The sequence below is a fragment of the Protopterus annectens genome, chromosome 7.part0 (assembly GCF_019279795.1).
Source record: "Protopterus annectens isolate FY-2018-M chromosome 7.part0, PAN1.0, whole genome shotgun sequence".
In the NCBI taxonomy this organism is placed as follows: domain Eukaryota; kingdom Metazoa; phylum Chordata; order Ceratodontiformes; family Protopteridae; genus Protopterus; species Protopterus annectens.
The window spans coordinates 376,390,504-376,411,971 of record NC_056739.1 but is presented as its reverse complement, the minus strand read 5'-3'; the positions used below and the strand labels follow the sequence as shown (position 1 = coordinate 376,411,971).

The 21,468-nt window shown below is 38.3% G+C and overlaps 1 protein-coding gene across 1 annotated transcript in view; it reads right to left on the bottom strand.

Moving 5' to 3' along the window:
• The window catches only part of LOC122805959 (suppressor of tumorigenicity 7 protein homolog), a 538,611-nt gene that overhangs the window by 330,452 nt on the left and 186,691 nt on the right, over window positions 1-21,468 (bottom strand). The window contains exon 5 of the mRNA XM_044076199.1: window positions 7,996-8,111. Within this exon, the coding sequence (XP_043932134.1) occupies window positions 7,996-8,111 (116 nt within the window). The remainder of the gene's footprint in view (window positions 1-7,995; window positions 8,112-21,468) is intronic.

Genomic DNA, 21,468 nt, shown 5'->3' with positions numbered 1-21,468 from the left:
CAAGTCTAGTGTGGCCTTAGTACTCAAAACAGGTCATTCATCACCCAAGATTCCATCTTTCTTGGGTAATTCCTTTTGCTTGTTTCCATGTGGAGCATCCATGGGCAACTTGGATGATGCCATGGTGGCCATGAACATGTGCACAGCCTTTTCTGGTTCAGACAGTCCCAGAGAAGTTTCTGTTGGACAGTCTTCTGGTTGAAGCTAGAACAATGAAAACACAAGGTAACAGCAAGCTCTGTCTCTAAAACAAATACCAACTATATAAGTCCTGAGATTTGCTTCATACAAGTAATGCAATTATCAACTTTAAAAATGGACATCTATCCCTGATATCCAAAAACTCCTTATGAGAAAAAAAGCAGCACATAATCAAACCCAAAAATATTTCCTACGTAGGGTACTTATCCATACTATGGAAGCCAGGCAAAACCAAAAGGCTGATGATGCTCAGTATTTGTATCAAAGTACAAACTCTCTTTTACTGTGACAAGAAATAACTAAAAATGGCAAGGACGATTGTTCCTCTTATATCAAGATGTCCAGATGTGAGAGCATCCTGCCGGGAGAGGGAAAGGTGAAATGTTCTGGAAGTCATGCTGGAGTGTGCACCTTCTATGACAGAATTCTCAAAAGTCAACATTACAACAATGAACAATATGGTTAACATTTGGAAATCGCAAACCTCAAGTATTTTTTTTAACAGCTTTACTGAATAATCACTTACGACAGACAAATTTACATTTATATAAAAGTAATCAAACTGTATTAACAAGTTCATATTTACATACGTTATACGCCATATATATTGCTATAAATCATAAAACCTAAGTAACAGTATTTAAATTATTCAACTCCTGCCCCTTTTTTCAACAAGAAACGTCTCTACCTAACCATCGTTTACGACAGACAATCATACATTTACATAAATTAAAACAAACCACACCGACACTATCCTAGTTGCAACCATTTATCACAAACCATACTGACACACTACCAGTTGCAAACATTATACATCACTTATCTACCAAATCATTTTCAGTCAAATATTACATAGCTTATTTAAGTTCTGCCTTCTTTTAAACCTCATTCCTCCCCTGTATGTACTGTTCCCACAATTCCCAATTTTCATTATGTAGTTTGCTCCTACCCTTTTAGGGCGGCCACGGTGGTGCAGTGGTTAGCATTGCAGCCTCACAGCAAGAGATTCTCCGGTTCGATCCTCGGCTGGGGTGCCTTCTGTGTGGAGTCTGCATGTCCTCCCCGTGGTCACGTGGGTTTCCTCCGGGTGCTCCGGTTTCCTCCCACATCCCAAAGACATGCTGCAGGTGGATTGGACACTCTAAATTGGCCCTAGGTGTGCGTGTGAGTGTGCCTTCTGTGGAAGGTTGGGCTGGCTGGCAACTCGACACCGTAAAACTCCACTGCCATTCAATGTGCGGACAAGGTGATCCGCTGTGGCGACCCCTAACCGGGAAAAAGCCGAAAGAAGAAGAAGAAGAAGTTTGCTCCTACCCTTTTCTAAAGATCTCAGTTCCAGTTGATTTACCTCTGTTACAATATTCACTACTTTTAGTACAGTTGGTTTAGATTTTTTGTCCATTTTCTAGTAATTACTTTTTTGGCAGCCACCATAATTAGAAACAGCAAGGCTTTAGCATGTCTAGGCAATTCCGATTCCATATCCTAGCTCAGAAAAATTATCTCCCTCATCACACCAATCTGCCCACCCAGCATCTCCGACAGTGCATCCCACAGGGAATCCTTAAAGTCCACTTGCTCACTTGACTCCCAGAAAATGTTCCCAATTAACACATTCCTCATCACACCTTCTATATTTGCTGTCTACTTGAGAGTAAATTCTCTTTAGTCTACTTGGGGTATAAAAATATATATGTAAACATTTCCAAGCAAAAAATCATAAATCTTCTAGATTTTGTTGCATATTTGGGAGACATGTATATCTTCCCATTTCTTCTTTGTGAAATGCTTATCCAATCTCTCTTCCCAATCCTTTCTAACCTCCTCTGATTCTTCGTTATCATGCAATATTTTATATGTTCTACTAATTATTCCTTTTTTAATGGCAGCTTCTGCTCTAGATTCTACTAAAAACTCTACCAGTGCTGGTCTTTCATTTAGGACCCCCTATTTCCTTCTCTTTGACTATGCTCTAATATCAATCCTCAATAGAGAAGGCAATCTCTAACCTGCAATCCAAAATAAATTCTTGGTGTTTTCCCACTCTATCATCTTTCCCTGTCTAGTTATTTGCTCCCAATACCTTGGTTCCTTTGCCATTTTTCTCCAATAAATTCTAACCCTATCTTGCCTACTGTCTATATCCCTAACTGCAGTTATGCCTACTGGCAGAATCTACTTACTCATGGTGACTTAGTTCTTACGATACTTTCTGCTACTTTATAAATATATTCGGTATGATTACTGTTATTCTCAAAGGTCTGCATCCAAAATCCCTGTCTCTCCTTATTTCTTCCCCTCTGTTTCATCATCATACCCTTCCGCTTTAAATTATAGTTTTCTGCTTGTGCTACGTATAGGAGCCATAACTGTGCATCTCAGAAATGCTCCTTTAAATCAGGCAATCCCAATCTGCACTCTTCTACTGGAAGAATCAACTTACTCCACTTGAATCTTGCCATCTTCCCCTCCCAGATAAAGTCCTTCAGGTCTTTAATTATTTGCTATCCACAACTTCTCCTCTGGTTGACAAAAATATGCCCGACCTGTGTAAAAGACTAATGGGACTAAAACATTTTAACTGCTTGCATCTTACTGTCCATTATCTATGCAACACAGCTTCCATTTTCTCAGTTTGTGTATTATCTTTTGTTTAGTCTCTTCCCACATATCCTTAGCTGTCACTTCAGAATCATTTTAATCCAATCTCTTAAATACTTCATGTCCCCATAAATATGGATGCTGCTGAACCAATTAATATATGGGTACATAATTTACCACAATTGCCTTTGTTTTAGCAACATTACTTTTATATCCCAAAAAGCTATGAAACTATCTCAGAATGTTCCACAACCCTGTAATGCCTCTTTCTGGTTTTGTCAGGTATAAAATTATATAATCTGAAAATACAGACCGCTTTTCTTGACTACCATACCAATTATATCCTTGAATTTCTGAGCCCCTTATTTTCTTTGCCAATGGTTCTAAACATAATGCAAATATAAAGGGGAAAAAGGACACCCCTGCCTAGCTCCTCTGCTCAAGCAGAAATTATCAGAGAGAACCCTACCCACATTAATTTTCATCTCTGATCCCTCATATATAATCCTAATCAACCTTATAATTTTCTTCAGGAAATGCAAATCCTTGCATTGCCCTGCACACTAAGTCCCAGCTTACTCTGTCAAATGCCTTCTCTGCATCAAAACCCAACAACAACAATGGAATTTTCTTACATTCAGCTTCCCACTGGATCATCACCGTTCTGTTAATATTATCAAATGTTTATCTCCCCTCCACAAAACTACACTGGTCCATAGCTATCAATTTTGGCATTACTTTTGCCATTCTTTTAGCCATTATAGACATGAACACTTCATGGTTTAGTATTGCTATGGGCCTGTATGAAGCTGGATCTGATGGAGCTTTACCCTCTTTAGGTATTACAGCTATCATTGCTTTCTTCAAGGATGTTGGTACTTCTCCTCAAAATACTGTTAAACAAAACATTCCAAACCTTTCTCAGTTTGTCCCTCCTAGCTTCCAAACTTCCACAGAAATACCATCTATTCCTGTGGACCTTCCTGTAGATTGGTTATACAACACAATTTTCATCTCATCTCTTCCTATCCTAGCCGTTAGTAATTGAGCCTCATCTACCTCTAACCTTGGCATATTTAACTCTTCCATAAACATTTCCATTTGCATCTTTTCTTGATTTCCATATTTCTCTGCTTTATACAGACTTTCACAGAATTTCCGAAATATTTCTAATACCACTACAGGATCTTCTTGCCTTCCTTGTTATAGGCTCACTAAACTTGGTGATAGCCCTTTCTACTTTCTGTTGCCTGAGTCGTGATTTGATAATAACTACAGCACAAAAACAACAGTTGCATAATAGCAATCTTTCTAAACGCATGTATATTATGGAGGTATTCTCTTATTTTCTGCTTAGCATTCTGCAGTTGATCCTATTCTTTGGAGAGATCCCTCTTATTCCACAATACTTTAACATTTGCCAGTCCTTCTAAATAATTCTGGTTATTTTTTAACCATAGCTCCCTTTCTTTTAGTTCCACCCTATTTTTAAACTTCACCTTAATTTTATCCCACTCCTCCGCTATATTTTCAGAAATAATTTCTATCCTCTTGAATAGCTCCTGAATAATCTCCACTACCCATAACTTAAATTCTTCTCTTTTCAACAGACAGATGGGAAAGCAGCAGTGTGTCTCATTTTTATTTCATTACGTTGTGCTTTTATTTTAGTTATTATTGCCGCATGATCTGAAATAGTTATTGAGTATCGAGACCTTCAATTAAATGCACATGTTCTTGTGAAATGTAAATTTTGTCCAGGCTTGCCCATTTTTTATATCTTGGGGAATAATATGCAAATTTACTCCAAACTCCTATTACTGAATTCACATCTTCCATGCCAAATATTTTAATAAATTTCTTCAAACATCTATCCCCCTTGGTTATACTTTCCCTTCTGGACCCTCCCAGACACATTCACTGCTGCAAATCAAATTTCAGTCCTCACATATAAGTAATATTCCTTGCAAAAAAATGATTTCTCCCAGAATTTTCTTAAGCTGCATTAAAGCAGTTTTAGGTGGAATATAAATAAATGCCACTCTAATCCTCCTTCCTTGCCAGTAGCCCCTTAGCAGTACAAATCTGCCATTATTATATTTATCCTCTTCTATCACTATCTTAGCTCCTTTTGCAATTAATCCAAGTACTCCTCTTTACCTCTATCCCAGATATTCCACTGAATAAACATCCTTAAAACCTTACTTTATCAAATGCACATATATTCAGTTCTTTCCAAGTGTTTCTCTTGTAACATAGCCATTTGCACTCTACATTTTTAATACAGTTCACTATTCATTCTTTTTTGCATTTGCCTGCAAAACCATAGACATTGAAAGACATTGCAGAAAGCATTATTGTATTAAAAAGATATTATTCCCACCTTTTATGTATAACACATTTTTTTGTTAAATGTCTACGACCAGCTTTTTTATTACATGCATACACTTTTTGACAGATTAAACTTTTATATATTATATAGCTGTTTCTTGTCATATCCATTTAAGCGCATGTCACATCTTAACAAAACATCTTACAAAACTTTGTTTTACTGAAAGCCTTCAAACAAAAAACAAACCCCCAGTACCCCCTAAAACCTATCAATTTAGTACTAATACACAAAACTATGTACATCTTTACATAATGAAGTTTCACCCTCCTAATAGGAACAAATGTCCTAAACGGATATCTACATTCAGAGACTTGAGTTAACTTAAACAAAAGGTTATCCATGTTAAGACCCATGGTGCAGCCCGTGCTAAGGGTTAACTGGTTTTGTCTTACCTTTATAGCTCTCCTAGCTGGAAAACCCCCCAATACGATCAGAAAACATTATCTCCTAGCAGTTTCTCTTTTCTTTTTCCCCAGCCAATCACACTCCACCAGACTGTAACCAATGTCTCTATCAGATTGTCTCAATGGAGACACGAGAACAAGGCATCCAATTTCTCATTTTCAGATAGTCTCCCTGGAGACATGAGAACCAGACAGTAATTTCTATTTATCAGATTGTTTCCATGGGGGCATGAGGGACAGACACATAATGGCTACTAAGCATACATTCATTTGGTAAAAGAAGCCTCATAATACTCAACATTCTTTTTCTTTTACCTGCTTTTTCTTAAAACTTGTTACTAAATCAGTCTAAGGTCCTTAATCCAGTCATTCCCCCATGCAAGAAAGAGAAAAGGCACATTATTTTTTCTTTTGTCATGCTCTTTTCAACCAGGCCTTTTTTTTACACTGCATTGCCTACATTTCTTAAAACTGAAGGAGAGAGAGAAAGAAAGAAAGAAAGGGAGAAAGAAATGGAAAAAGAGAACAGCAGCACCTATTTACAATCCCTATTAAACTTAAAAAAAATAACTGAGAAAACTATATAGCACTCAAGGAGCACCATACATCACAAAAATATTAAGTAAAAAAGCTTTCTTTACTTGCACTTAACTTTCACCCATCTCTTCCCCTCTCCAAAGTATTTTTCCAAACATTAATGACATGAAGTAGGGCATATACTTTAGAGTCCCTCACAAGGCCAACAAATTCTGATAAAGTCCAATATTTCCAGATGCTCTTGTTCTGTCGTAAATAAACCACTAATTTAATGTGGGATTACAACTGCATTGTAATCCCACATTAAGTTACTGGTTTTATTACTGTTAATCTCCATCTCTCTCCATCTCCAAAATCCTGTTTCTTTTCCAACATACTCTCAAGTCTTCTAGTCAACTCTCATGCTCTCTTCCTTCTCTCCATCATTTTTTATTGAAACTGTTTCACAGGTACAGTCTCTCTGTTGTTATTACCAGAAGAACAAGAAGAAGAATGTCCTTCTTTTTCACAGCTCACTTTATGTTGGACAAACATCGCATTTCCTCCTTAGCATGTATTTCATCAAAAATGAAGCTGTCCCTCCAGGGAAGAATACCTTAAGGGTAGATGTGTACAGCAGTTTTAATCACACCTCTGTCTCAACATTCCCTGAATAATGGAATGAATTTATTCCTCTTCTGCCTGGTGTACAATGAGTAAACATTCTCCACAAACACTCTGCTGTCTCCCACTTTCAGCATTTTGCCCTTCTGCCACAGTTTTGTCAGAATCAACTCCTTCAACTGGTAGGACTGCATCTTTACTATTAAAGGTCTAGGCTGCCTTCTCATAGACAGGTTTGGAGCATACACATGATATGCCCTTTCAACTAAACTCCAACTGTGGAATACCAGTCCAGTTGTTTATTTATGCTTTCACAAAACAAATGCAGTCAGTTTCTTCCCTCTTTCCTGGTATAGCTGAAAATCTCAAGTTTTCCCTATGTGATCTAATTCTATTATTTTTTGAAACCTCTCTTCCTGAGCAGTCTCCTATTTAGCCAGCCTTTTCTTCATTTCAACCTCTGACATTTGCAGCTTTACCACCTCATCTGAATATCTGTTTAAAGCTTCTTACATTTGTCCAGCCTTTTGCCGTTTGTGTTGATATACTCAATCAGTGTTTCGTTGACTTTAACCAGGTCTGTGTGCAGTTGTCTTATATCTTCCTCTAGGTTACTGGAAGTCACGTTTGGAGGTTGTACTGCTTTTTGCTGAACAGTTGCAGAACTTTCCCCAGTCAGTATCTCTTCCTCACTTTTTGTAGCTGATGTTTTCCAGGTGCTCTGTATTTCTTTTTTCCTGGCATCCAGGTACTACATTTAATAGCCAGTTATGGAAATATGCATTTGTTTTCACAGTGGGAGAGCTGAAATTAAGCTGTTACTCAATGTGCAGCCATCTTGGAAATCTTAACTCCTCTCTTCTGAATCAAACTTCAAAATTACATTATAGCAATTATGTTTAACCACACTACGTACAATATGCTACTATGTTTAAGCATATTTTGCTTTAGTGGAACGACTAACAAAGTTCTTTACTATTTTCATTTCTGGTTATTGAATATTCCAAGGTTCCTTAGCAATGATGCCCCTTTTTTCACCAACTTTATTCTAAATCAGAAAATAATTTATATCTATTAAGTTCAACAAATAAATTAACTAGAGGGAACAGCAGTTGAGAAAACAGAAGGCAAAGTCAGGCCCTCAAACTGATCAAAAAGCAAGGTTAAGGTAAGACATCTTGAGCTGTCAATCTATGTATAAGCCACATTCAAACATCAACATGTGTTGCATATCAAATTCAGTAATTAAAATTTTACCTCCATCTCCAGGTCGCATGGCATCTGAATCACAAGTAAAAAATGTCTGGTGATCCTGAGCAGACAGATTCATATCATAGTATGTCAGTGCTTCTCTCCCAGTTACCCACATGTACCTAAAAATCAAAGCAAACAAACAACAGGAGTAGTTAAAACACAGGAAATTTTCTCCAATTATCCAGTAATTGATAATACAAGGTGCTTCATGTTGGGTTACAATTTCTAACAGCAACTTTAATTTGGACACTCTAAGAGTTTAGCATTCTATAAACTTGAGGAAACTGTAGATTTTGTTGACAATTGCACTTGTTTGAGATACTCAACATCACAACAGGTTCTCAAAGGAGAGACACCTGCATATGTTTTAAACTAATCAACTTTAACTAAGAGACATCACAGCCCTCCAGCTTGCCCTTTTCTGCCTTCATGGTTATCTCAACACAAGGGCAATACTGGTCTCATGTTACTTCAACTCTGGTGTCAGCTGGCAAGAAGCCCATATAATAGAAACATAAGCCTATTTTCAGTGTGTCTAGTAATTAATTTGCAGCTACACAAACAAGTGAAATCAGCAGGTAACTGTGGACATGTAAGCACTCTATCATTACAAGTAACTTATGAAAAGCAGGCTGTAAGGACAGTCTTCACATTAGATTCATATCCAAGCAGAAAGACATAGCTGGATGCCGGGACTGGTGCAAAAATCCCTTCCTCAAAGATCTACTGCTATGGTGAAAACATTGCATAAGTAGCTTGAAATACTAAGACTCTGAATGCATTAATCGTATATGATTACCTTGATGATTCAATGTATTCCTAAAGTACAGTTGTGTACACTTACCATAAATGTAGATGTTAGAGTGTATTCACTGTTGCAGTCATCACATTTGTGTTATCTGCTTGCAGTAGTCCTCAGTCAGCCAGATTAACAAAGTCTTGGGTCCTGCATCAGTTGCTGTCTCTTCTTCTGTGACGTCAGGTTGTCAGGGGTATAAAACATGCAGCCAACCCCATTAAATCAGTTTTTCCTTGCCCCAGATGTCAGGTGCCCCCCTAATGGGAAGCAAATATATAAATATGTATGGTTATAACACCAACAAAAAAGCAAATGCACCAAAAAGCTTTTAAGCATAGTAAAGGAGAGTAGAGGTATAGCCAAAAGAAGTAAGGGGGCTGGAGGGAGGGTAACCAGGACTGCAACAGTGAATACACTCTAACATCTACACTTATGTTAAGTGTACACAACTGTACTATGTTCTTCGTGTTTCACTGTTGCAGTCATCACATTTGGGTAGATTCCCAAAGCTAAGGATAGGAGAAGGAAATTAGATAGCATTAGGACCAGCAAGACTGCAGTGGCAAAGCCAGCTCTGGATTTAGAGAAAATTGGCAGATGGTAATGCTTGGTGAAAGTATGTACAGAACTCCAGGTAGCAGCTTCTAGGATGTCCCTGGTAGGGACGCCTCTGAGAAAGGCTGTAGAGGTAGATGCAGCCCTGGTAGAATGGGGTCTCATCCCCTGTGGACTAGGTTTTCCATGGTGCTTATAGCATAAATGAATGCAATGGCCTATCCATTTAGAAATAGTTTGCTTTGAGATAGCCTTCCCCTCTACATCTGCAGCAAATGCCACCAGTAGCTGTTCAGACTTCCTTTGAGGTTTAGTCCTGTCCAAGTAGAATCTAAGTTGTCTGTGCACATCTAAGGAGTGCAGTATCTGTTCCCCTTTGTTCTGTGGATTAGGAAAGAAGGTTGGCAGATGAATGGACTGATTAAGGGCCACACTGGATACCACCTTGGGCATGAAAGAGGGATTGGTCCTGAGGGACACCCTGTCCTTATGAAAGATGATGAAAGGCTCCACTGCCATTAAGGCCTGTAATTCAGATACACTTCTTGCTGAAGTGATTGCTAAAAGGAAAGCTGTTTTCCAAGAAAGGAATTTTAAATCTGCAGTAGCAGCTGGCTCGAAAGGAGGAAGAGTGAGTTTCTCCAATACAAAGTTAAGGTCCCAGGCTGGAGTTGGAGCTCTCCTGGGTGGTCTTAAATTTTTGGCCCCTCTGAGGAACTGCTTGAGCAGTGGATGAGAGAAGAGGTGTGGTTCTGTGTTATAATGAGCTGAAACGGCTGAGGCGTGAATTTTGATGGAGGATAAAGACAGGCACTTGTGAAGCATCTCAGTTAAGTATTGTAAAATCTGAGGTAAACTGTGCACTGCTGTTGTCATCCCTTGAGAATGGTTCCAGGGACAGAATCTTTTCCATTTTTCAGTATAATATTTCCTAGTACTAGCCCTCCGTGCCTCTAAGATGATATCCATCACTGGTTTACTGAGGGATGGTAAAAGAGAGATTAGGTAATTAGCAGGCTGCTAGGTTAGTGTTTGAAGCGGAGGGTGCAGAATCTGGTTCTCCTGCTGAGACAACAGGGTAGGAGTCTGAGCCAGGTGCCATGGGGCCAACAGTGACACACTGCGCAAGAAGGGGTACCAGTGTTGGCATGGCCAGTCTGGTGCAATCAAAATCATCCTTGGTTTGTCTTGTTTGATCTTTAGCAGTATTTTAGAGAGCAGAGGCAGGAGGAGGAAAGGCATAAATTGATTTTTTCCAGCTGAAGGATACAGCATTCACTTTCCATGCTTGTTTGTGGGGGAGTCCTTGTGCAAAATGTGTCCAATTGATAGTTCCAGGGGGAGACAAACAGGTGTATATCTGGTCTCCCCCATCTGTTTGTCAACATGTTGAAAATCCTTGGTTCCAGTTTCCACTCGTGTGGGTCCATGAGGTTTCTGCTTAGTCCGTCTGCCAGTGTATTTAGTTTTCCTGGCAGGAATTGAGCTTGTAGATGCACTTGGTACCTCAAGGCTGTGTTCCACAATGCCATGTCTAGTCTGCAGAGAGGGTAAGAATGTGTACCCCCCTGCTTGTTTATGTACCATCTAACAGTGGTGTTTTCCATCTTCACCATTAATTGCCCTGGAAGAATGTGGTCCTTGAAGGCTGTCAGAACATTCTGTAAAGCTAACATTTCTTTTTGATTGATATGCAGGTGCATTTGACTTGGGTTCCATTTGCCCTGAATGCACTTCCCTGCCAGGTGAGCCCCCCCCCCCCTTGCATAGTCTGATGTGTCTGTTGTCAGGGTTTGGGCGGCAGGGGGTAGTGTGAATGGTAGTCCCTTGTTTTGGTGGCAGGCCTCTGCCCACCAAAGGAACTCTAGGCAAAGGCAAGGTATGATAGGAATTATTGCGTCTAGATCCTGAGAATGTTGACACCATAGGCTTTTTACTTACCATTGTAGTTTCCTCATATGCAGTCTTGCATATGGAATTGGATGAATGCAGGAGGTCATGAACCCAAAGGCTAGTAGTATTTGCCTTGCAGATAGCAAAGTTTTTGTGGCCACTTGTTTGAGGTAGGTAGTCAAATTAATTTGTTTCTCTGGTATGAGGAAAGCAATCTGGGAAGTTGTATCCAAGCTTGCGCCCAGGAATGTAATTTGTTGACTGGGTACCAGGTGTGATTTCTTTTCATTTATGGTGTACCCCAGACAAGTTAGCACCCTTTGTACAAAGGCTAGATCTTTCTGCTTGAACTAGACAATCATCCAGTTATGGGTATAGTTGAATATTTATTTGCCTGCAAAATGCAATGACTGGAGCTAGGCACTTTGAATACCCTGGGCGTAGTAAATAAGCCAAAGGGCAGTGCAGAGAACTGATCGTGCTTTTAGCCTGCTTTGAAGCGTAGGTATCTTCTGCAAGATTCCCTGATTGGGATGTGCATGTATGCCTCCTTTAAATCTAGTGTTGCCAGCCAGGCATCTTTGCCTAGCATAGGAAGCAACTGGTGAAGAGTCAGCATCTTGAATTTTGGAATCACCAAAAAGATGTTGAGAGTAGACAGATACAGGATAGGATGCCATGAATCGTCTTTTCTGGGTACCAGGAAAAGTCTGGAGTAAAAACCTTGTCCCTTTTCCTGTTCTGGTACCAACTTATGCCTAAGTGAGAAAGTACTTGCTTTTGGGCCTCTGCCCACTGATTTGGGGGTAGATCTGGCCTCCCACTTGGTGTTGGTAACATGTGGAAGTGAAATCTGTATCCTTGGGACACTATATTTAAAACCCATTTGTCCTGGGTAATGAGTTCCCAGTTCTTTGCATGAAGAGCAATCTTTCCCCCCAAAGGGGTGGTCACCTGAGAAGTGCTTGGAAGTTTTAAACAGAAGTCACTGAGACAGTTTACCATAGGCGGAGTTTTATTACTCCCAGATTTGGAAGAGGAGGCCCCCCACTGCTTAGTCCTGTGCGCACCCTGGGACTGAAGCCTGGGAGCTCTGCTGGATCTGGGTTTGGACTGACAAGGTCTGGAAGAGGCAGGAAAGGACCAATTCTTGGAAGGCCAATGGCTACTAAACCTTGGAGGTTGTATTTGTAAGAAATCTTTAACAGTTTGCATAGATTTAGCTTTTTCCTCCATCTTTTTAAGAACTTCTTCTGCCTTGTTGCCAAACAGGCGGTCATGATTTAAGGGAGCATCCAGTAATTTTGCTTTAACATGATCTGGCAAGGATTGCACCTTAAGCAAAGCATGCCTTCTAAGTACAGACCCAGTTACAGCAGCCCTGCAAGATGCCTCTAGTGAATCAAAACCACATTTCAAAGTATGTTTTCCAACTTGTTCAGCTGAATGCAGTAAATCCTGTAAATCCTTATTTTCAGCAAATCAGGAATCAACATCGTTATCTGTTTAAGCACTCCAATAATATGCTGCTGATACTTTAACATATGAAACTGGCAGTTTAAGGCCCTAATGGCCAAAGCTACAGAAGTGTATACCTACTTACCCCATCTGTCCAGTGCCCTGTAGTCTCTATCAGAGGGGGTAGGATTTTTGGCAGTAGTAGCTTTAATGCCCTTGGGTCCCTGTGAAATGGTCTCAGAATCCACAGTAGGATTTTTAAAAAGGAATTTGTGAGAGCCAGGTACCCTGTAATATCAATCAGGTTTTCTGGGAGCAGGACATAGAGTCAGGGGCTAAGCTAGATTCCGAAAAGGCATCAACAGCAATGTCTAGTACAGGAGGTATGGCTAAAGGCCTGTGCTGGGGCAGGAGTAAGAAATCCCTAAGCCTCTTTTTAGAATCAGAGAAATCCTGACTTTCCCAACGAAAATGCTCCCTGAGGGCATGCAAGGTTTCACCAAAAGAAAAATCCTCTGGAGGGGATGCAGAGGGAATAGAGTCCTCAGCATCAGAATCCTCATAGGTAGATATGGATAAATCCTGGTCATCGGAGGAAACAGAAAATTCAGAATCCTGGTCAGAAGTATAAGCAAACTCAGTCCAAGGTCTCTTAGAGGGGGAAGGTTGGCTTCCCCTGATTAAAGTAATAAGGTCTTCAGTCATTCTTATCATTTGTTTTTAGGCATAGAGGCCTGGCCATGCGGTCTGGGCATCAGTTTTCTAAGCATGGTTTGAGTTTTAGGCCTTGAAGAGGAAGATGGCCTCAGTTTAATGCGCAAGTCAGTAGGCCTGAATACACCCTCAGAAGCCGGTACCTGCACAGCGGCTCCGGACCCATACAAGGTAGAGACATCCGCAGGTTCCACAGTTGAAGTATCTTGCGGCATACTGGAATCTGAATGGGTCTCAGTAGAGGCCTGCGAATCTGAAGTAGCGGGTATCAGGGGCTGCGAAAGCGCCTGAGTACCGGCGAACTGGCGACTGGCTTAGGAGAAGCGTTGTCGGCAGCTTTGGAACTTGGAGGCCTGTCTCTATCTTTGCGTTTTTTCGGAATGTCGGTAGTATGATGGCTTACCGAAGATGTATCAGGACAATTGAACCGAGCACCAAAATATTTAGAAGCGTAAATATACTGACAGATAGTTAGTGGTTTAAATAAGACACAAAACCAACAGCGAGGTACGTCGTAGTCTGGGCCTAGGCAAGGAATACAGTACGAATGAAAATCCTTATGAGGTATTTGCTTTCCCCAAGTAATGCAATTATTTACTTTAGCTGACATCGGTTAAGAGCAAAAAAAGTTTCCCCAACAGGGTACTTAGCTTTTAGTTAAAGACTTCGGTTCTGAAACTCGAAAATGAAAATTTTAGGAGTCGGCCGACCGGCACTTGCGAACTGCTTCTGCTTCGGCCACCGCATGGCAAGAAAGAGTGATGTAATGTCATCGGCTGCATGTTTTATACCCCTTACGACCTGACATCATGGAAGAAGAGACAGCAACCAACGCAGGACCCAAGACTTTGTTAATCAGGCTGACTTGAGGGCTATTGCAAGCAGATAACCCAAATGTGATGACTGCAACAATGAAACATGAAAATCATCACTCTAACATTACGCGATGTTGAATTTTTTTTTTCCTGAGTATATATTGTAAATATGTTAAACTAATAATTTTCTTAAAATAAAACATAAGTATCTTAAATGACTGTGAACAGCTGAAGTACAAAGTCCTATAAGGCACCCATTCCAAATCCAGCCCTGCTCCTGGGGCAGATATCTAGCCTGTAGTGTTTTGACAGTGACTGGATAACTGTCTTAAGTCACATTAACTTTTTTCTGGTTTTTGGCTTTTTTTTTAGAATCTTGCTTTTTTTTCTGTTCTGCAAAAGAACATTTCAACACCTATCAGTTAGTGTAGCTTTAAGCCTTTTGCAGTGTTCATAATCAACTCAGGTGTCCAAACAGCCAAATAAGCCCCTTCAAGGGCTACCTACTTAGCAAGCACATTTCTACAAAAACTTTAAATGTGAAAACACTGTCTCCCCAAGTTTTATCTTGAAACAAAGCAATGCATCAACTATTTCCTCACACTACTAAAAACAGCAAGGTTTCTGAATACATTTGGAAAAACAAATACAGAAACAGAATAAATATTACTGAATGGAAAAAGAAAGCACAAGTCTATACAGCAGCTTCTAAACAAATCTATATAGCAGCTTCTAAGCAGACAAGCAGTACAGGGTATTGGTGTATTTATATGGAGCACAGAGTAACCGACAGTGGAGAAGTAGCAGCACAATACATACATTGTCATCATGGAGAACTACATAACTTCTTGAAACAGTAACATTACTGGTGACACACATGTTTTTTACACTACTACAAGGGTTTTCCCCAAAGACAGATCTGAAACCATTTAAATTTTCTCACTCATTTCGCTTTTGACTGTTCTTCGCTCTACCCTTCAAAGCAAACTGGCCTCTAGTAAGCAAGCCTTGAGACAGTTTCTAAAACTGACCTGAAAACAAGAACATAAGTCCCTGATGCAGTAGAAGAAAAGTTAATCTGCCATTAGGTACTTCAATGTGGATAAAAATGGTGAAGGAAGTAATACTTCCTCTGCGTGTCAGTCAAGTCAGCTTACAAAGGGAGTATTAACATCCAAAAAGGTAAATAAACTGCAGAAAAAGTTGAAGTACGGCAGAAAACCAACAAGGAACTCAGCTACAAAAAAATCTTTTAAAACTTTCCATCCAAAGACAGTCTAGAGGAGCTACAGCTGTTCTTCCTGAATGATCACAGAAAAAAAAAAACAAGACAGAAATACTTCAAGTCTCTGGAAGGCAAACATAGCATGAAAACAAACTCTCAGTAAACAACTACAAGCCAAGACAGAAAATAGATTTAACATTAGGAGAAGTTATCTTTACAGAGGAAGCAGATGGCAAATGAAACCATCTCCAATCTGATGAGAACTCTGGTCTCACCTGTACTGGAAAGAAACACTAACACCATGCTGCAATTAAATCAAAAGGTGCTTCATCAAAGTATTAGATTAAGGGTGTGCACACTTATGCAACCAGCTTATTGTACGTTTTTTATATTTTCCCCCCAACAGATTTGCTTGTTTTTCAAGTGAATTGTACAGGTTATAGGTCACATTAAAGGTGGGAAAAGTTTTGAAATGGGTTATTGTGGTCTCTTTTTACATCACAAAAATCTGGGATTTTAACAGGGGTCAGTACACTTTTAATATCCATTTTAGGTGTGAGAGTCAAGCTACTGTTTCTAGCTCTGTTCAGAATTTTTTTTCCTGGGGGATCAAAGACATTTTTCATGCAGAACAGGCAGAGGAGGAAATACAAAAGTTTATCCAACAAAAAGTGAGCCATTAAAATGAAAAGGAACTCTGCTTCTCCTTTTGACAATAAAGTTCACAAAGAGACCTTGCCACTGGAACCTTTACAATATTCCAAGGGAAAATACTTGAGACACATAAAAATGCACAGATGTTGACGAGGAGAAAAAAAAAAAAAAAAAAAAAAAAAATCGGGAGAACCCTGGACTTGAACCAGGGTCCTATGTTGGGAGATAGAGATCAACAGGAAGAACAAAAACACTAAAATTAGTGAATAAATATGAGACTATAAAGCATCAATCACATCTGTGAAATACAGCTTTGCAAGAAAAAGTGGCAGAGAAATCCTGGACTTTTGTTGACTTTCTTAAACTTATATATTATTTGCAACTAAAACAATGTTTGTTCTTAATAGTATTTGTATATTTAACCAGGGGAAACTTAAATCTGGGGGTGAGAGCGAGTGTCTTTCCTGGTAGTTTATTGTTATTACATACAATTTTTTTTTTTAGTTTTAAGAAAAATAGGCACTTACAATGTAGAAAAGAAAGGAAGGATAAACAAAAGGAAGTTTAAGTTAACCTGCTTTAATCTTGGGCTGTTGCAAAAGAAGAACTGGGGTGTAAAAGTACAGTGACTAAATTATGTGTAGAGTTGAGATATTCTCTCATTTTTGCTTAGGTAAATGTCTGCATTAATGCTCTCGGCTTAATCTAAAACAAGTGTTTTCTGTAAGTAAATAGACTAGAAAAATAAGAATGATGAATGCCATAAGAAGTGCTACACCACTTGCATATGGGTAATATACTAGCTTTTTTTTTTTTTTTTTTACTATAGCAAATATTCTTTAGGAATTAAGTCTGCAGCTGAAGGCAGTTGTACATTCTGCTTATGTTTCCATGGAGATAAGTCAGCTGCAGGTACAAGCAATTAATCTTGAGAGTTCTGAGCACCATTTGCTGAGGGAAATGTAAAACTTAAAGGTACAAGGACAAGCAGTCCAGTATATTAAGTATGAAATGACTAGAAGTAAATGAGAGACAGCAGCTTCTCTAGCAGCTTTAATTCTTCATTGCAATTAGTAGAACAGGGAATAATTTAGTTTTACACATAGATAGCCAGTTCACTTTTTCTTAAGGCTAAAAGTTAAAGTTTTATGAAAGCATACAAGCTGTTTTTCACAACTGTGAGGAGTGCAAGACAAGAAAAGAACAGGCAGTAATCAGTGAAAGTTGGGAAAAAGGCTGATACGTGCTGTGGCATGGGCAACCTTAATTCCAGGTTAGGTAATGCCCGTTGGCACAGCTATTTAGTGCAATTGTTCTCATCAGGATGGTTAAACTTCATTTTTTGAAGATGTACATAGTTTTGTGTATTTGTTCTAAGTTGTTAGCCTATAGTGGTGTTCTGAAAATGTACATAGCTTTTTTTATGTTTGAGGATATTCATTAAAACAAAAAGTCATGAAGAATGTGACATAGGTTCAAATGGAGATGACAAGAAACACAATGGCTATGCTATCCATATTATTTTGGAATGTAAATGGCCTAACAAATATAGACAAAAATGTAAGACTAATGAATTATATTAAGAAATGCAGAGTGCAAACAGCAATGATGCAGGGGACACGCGTGGAAAGAAATGTGCTTATGAATTTGATAGATAAAGAATTTCAGGATGGATATTCAGTAGAATATCATGGACAAAGGAAAAGGGAAGCAAATATTCTAATTATTAGAACATCTCCAATACTGATGAAGAGGGGAAAAATAATAATGGTAGATTTTTGGTAGTAAAGGGCTACTGGCAAGGGAGGACAATTACATTGGTATGTTTTTATATTCCACAAGAAAACTGCTATTATGAGCGTCAGAATAGTTTGTGAGAAATAATCAACTTTCATCAGGGAATATTATTATAGATGGGGACTGGAACTTGATTTGCAGCAATGAAGAGTTATCTGGGGGCCTTACAAGGGGAAACATAACAGAAGAAGGTAGATTTCTGAAGAAGTTTAAGAAAACATGAATTCACTAGTAAGAACTCTGACAAACTTTACATACGGTACAAAACTGGGCTAGACTAGAAAGAAATTATATTTCACAGGAACATGTGCATTTAACTGAAAACTTTGATGTACATCCAATAACTATTTCAGATCATGCACCGATAAAATGCAGGGTAAAGAAAACAAAATGAGATAGGTGCTTTCCCACCTCCCTGTTAAAACAGATACATTTTAGGAATGGGTAGTTGAAATTATTTGAGAGTTATCATGGACGATATAAATTTCTTCAGAAGTTATAGTTAGTGAGTGGGATATAATGAAAATGGAGGTTAAAAGTAGTGTAGAAATAAACAATAAGAGATATGGTTAAGAAGTAATACTTAGAAGGGCTGACAAGGTAAAGTACTAGGGAATGCAGAATAAGGCAGATCTCACAGAGCAAGAAGGGGCACAACTGAAGAGCGCTAAAGAGAAAATAAAGGCTTACCTGTATGAGTTTAGCTTTTAAGCCACTATTTCTTGATAACTTCAGAACACAAAAACTTTTAACACAATGACCAAGGTAAAAGAAACTAGAAAGGGTTGTCTCTAAATCTATGGAGTGAATAAAAAGGGGGAAAAAAGGGATCCTGTATTAGAAATAGTTAAGAAAGTTTAAGAAAATTTGTATAAAGTGGACAAAAGAAGAAATCAAGAAAGACCATGTGTGGAAATATTTATGGAAGACTTAAGTCTTTAAAGGTTAAGTGTTAAGACAGGATAGGATGACGTTAAAACTACGTATACTTGAGGTCTCCGGGGACAGATGGCATTCCTTTGGATGTTAGGACGAAGAAAGTGATAAAGATTTGGAAAGTTTTGTTTAACAGTATTTTAAAGGGATGGAAAGCAAAATTATCATAGAAGAAAGCTGTAGTGGCTGCAATACCTAAAGACAAGACACATTAGACAGCTTCATACAGACCCAGTTAAATTTTAAACCATGATTATAAAGTCTGTATAACTATATTAGCTAAAAAATGGAAAGGTATGGCCAAAATTGATAGCTATGGATCAACGTGATTTTGTGAAGGAGAAGCAAACATTTGACTACATTAATAGAACAATGATAACCCACAGGAAAGCAGAATTGAAGAAAATACCACTGATGTTGGTGGGGCTTGATGTAGAGAAAGCATTCAGCAGACTAAGATGGAATTTTAGGATTAGGGCAATGAAAGCACTTGCATTCCCTGATACAACAATAAGGCAAAGTAAATTTGGAAGATAATAGCTTTACATTTACAGACAATGGCAAAGAAAATTAGGCACTCAGAAATTCAAGGATATAATAGGTGTGGTAATCAAGAAAATCAACTTTATTTGCAGACAATATTATTCTGTTCCTAATAAATCCAGAAAAGGACCTCTCAGTGTTGTGGAACATTTTGACATTGTTTCAAGTCTTTTTCAGGATATAAAACTAATAATGATAAAACAAAAGCTTTAGCCATAAATTCTGTACCCACACATAAATTTGTTCAGCAATACACACATTTATGAGAACATAAGATTAAATACTTAAAAGAATATGGATTAAAAAGGCTTCTGTTATGGCAGCTAAGAATATGTGGGAACGGGCTAACAAAATATATTACGACTGGGAAACTGGAATACCTTGTTTATGGATAGGAATAATAATAAGCAAACACTGAAAGCATTTTGAATCCCTTTAGTTGTAGATACAGCTCAGGCATATGCTTACTAACCAGAGGAGACTTAGACATATTTAACGCATTCATTGCAATGGAACTCAGGAAGTTTGCACTATAATTTCCAATGGGCCTAAGCCTTTTCACAAAATCAAATTATGTCCTGACATTTCAAACAAATGTATATATATCTGGAGCTATAAGGATTATGAGAGAAGTATAAATGGCAAACCCTTCAGCACAAACAATTTTTATAGTGGTAGTATTCTTTAGGTTCTAGGTTTTATAATTCACAGTAAACACAGTAACTATTACATTCGTAATATTTTGTAAACAACTTACAATATCTCAGTAACCACTCAAGATACACACACACTGCGATCAGCATTTTATTCATCCAGCTGATATCTTTCATATGAGACTAAGGAGTTCTCTCTATGTTACTTGGTTGTTGAGATATTTAGAAAAAGGTGAAAATGATATCTATATAAATTAAATATCATAAAACAACAGTCAATATCTATTTACCTGCACTAGACAGAGTTCAGATATTAATGCAGTTGAGCTTGCTATTGTGTAAGCTTTAACACAAAATAGTTTAAAACCTTGTACATAGCATGGTTTTGGAATTATTGATGCAAATATGAAAAAGCAATATTTAATGCCTAGATGCGTCAGTAGGAGTTAACCGCAGATGCACCTGGAGGCGTCACTTAGAGGTAATGAGTTAAGATATGAAGGAATTTATCTCGAAGGGGAAGATGGCAAGGGTTAACTGGGATAAGTTGATCATTCCAAAAGAACAAAATGGTTTAGGATTACTTGATTTGCAGGGATAATTTAGAGCTACACAATTAAAACTCATATAAACATAATACAAACAGAAAACTATAATTCATAGTGGAAAGGGATGACAATGAAAAAGGGGGAAATTCAAGGAAGAAGGGCAAAGTTAGATTTTGGATGCAGATCCTTAAGGAGGATATCAACTTCCACACAGAATACTACATTCAAAAAATAGCAGATGATATTCAAAGATTTAAACCAAGATAAGATGGGGGAAAGGACATTTTGCTGATAGGGATAACTGCAAGTAAGGGTACAGATAACAGTCAATAAGGGGATGGAATTTACTGGAGAAGACTTTCAAAGGAACCAAGGTATTTGGACTGCAGGTAAGAGACTCTCTTCCCTACCATGGACTGATATCAGAGTATAGGCAAAGGGATACAGGAATCCTAAGGGAAAGATCTACTCTGGTAGAGCTTTTAGAACAGAAGTTGCTATTAAAGTGGTAATTACAAAGACAAATACAATATTACACAATAAAATATAATAATCAATCAGAGGAGGTTAAAAAGATTGGGAAGGAAGACTGGATAACCAATTTATGAAGGAACAATGGGAGGACATATAGATGACTCCTAAGTATGCAACAATGTCTAAAGTTTAGGATTTTTGCTCTGAAGTGTTTGCATAGGTATTTTTATACCCAGAGATTACTCCAATTAATTTTTCCTCAGGTTGATGGCAAATGTTTGAGGTGTGAATGGAAAGAGAAAGGTAACTGACAACATATTTTTAGGGAGTGTAAACAGTTGGCAGACTTAAAAACACCATGCAGACTACTCCATCAGAAACAGTGGGTAAGCAAATTGGTGTAACTAATAAT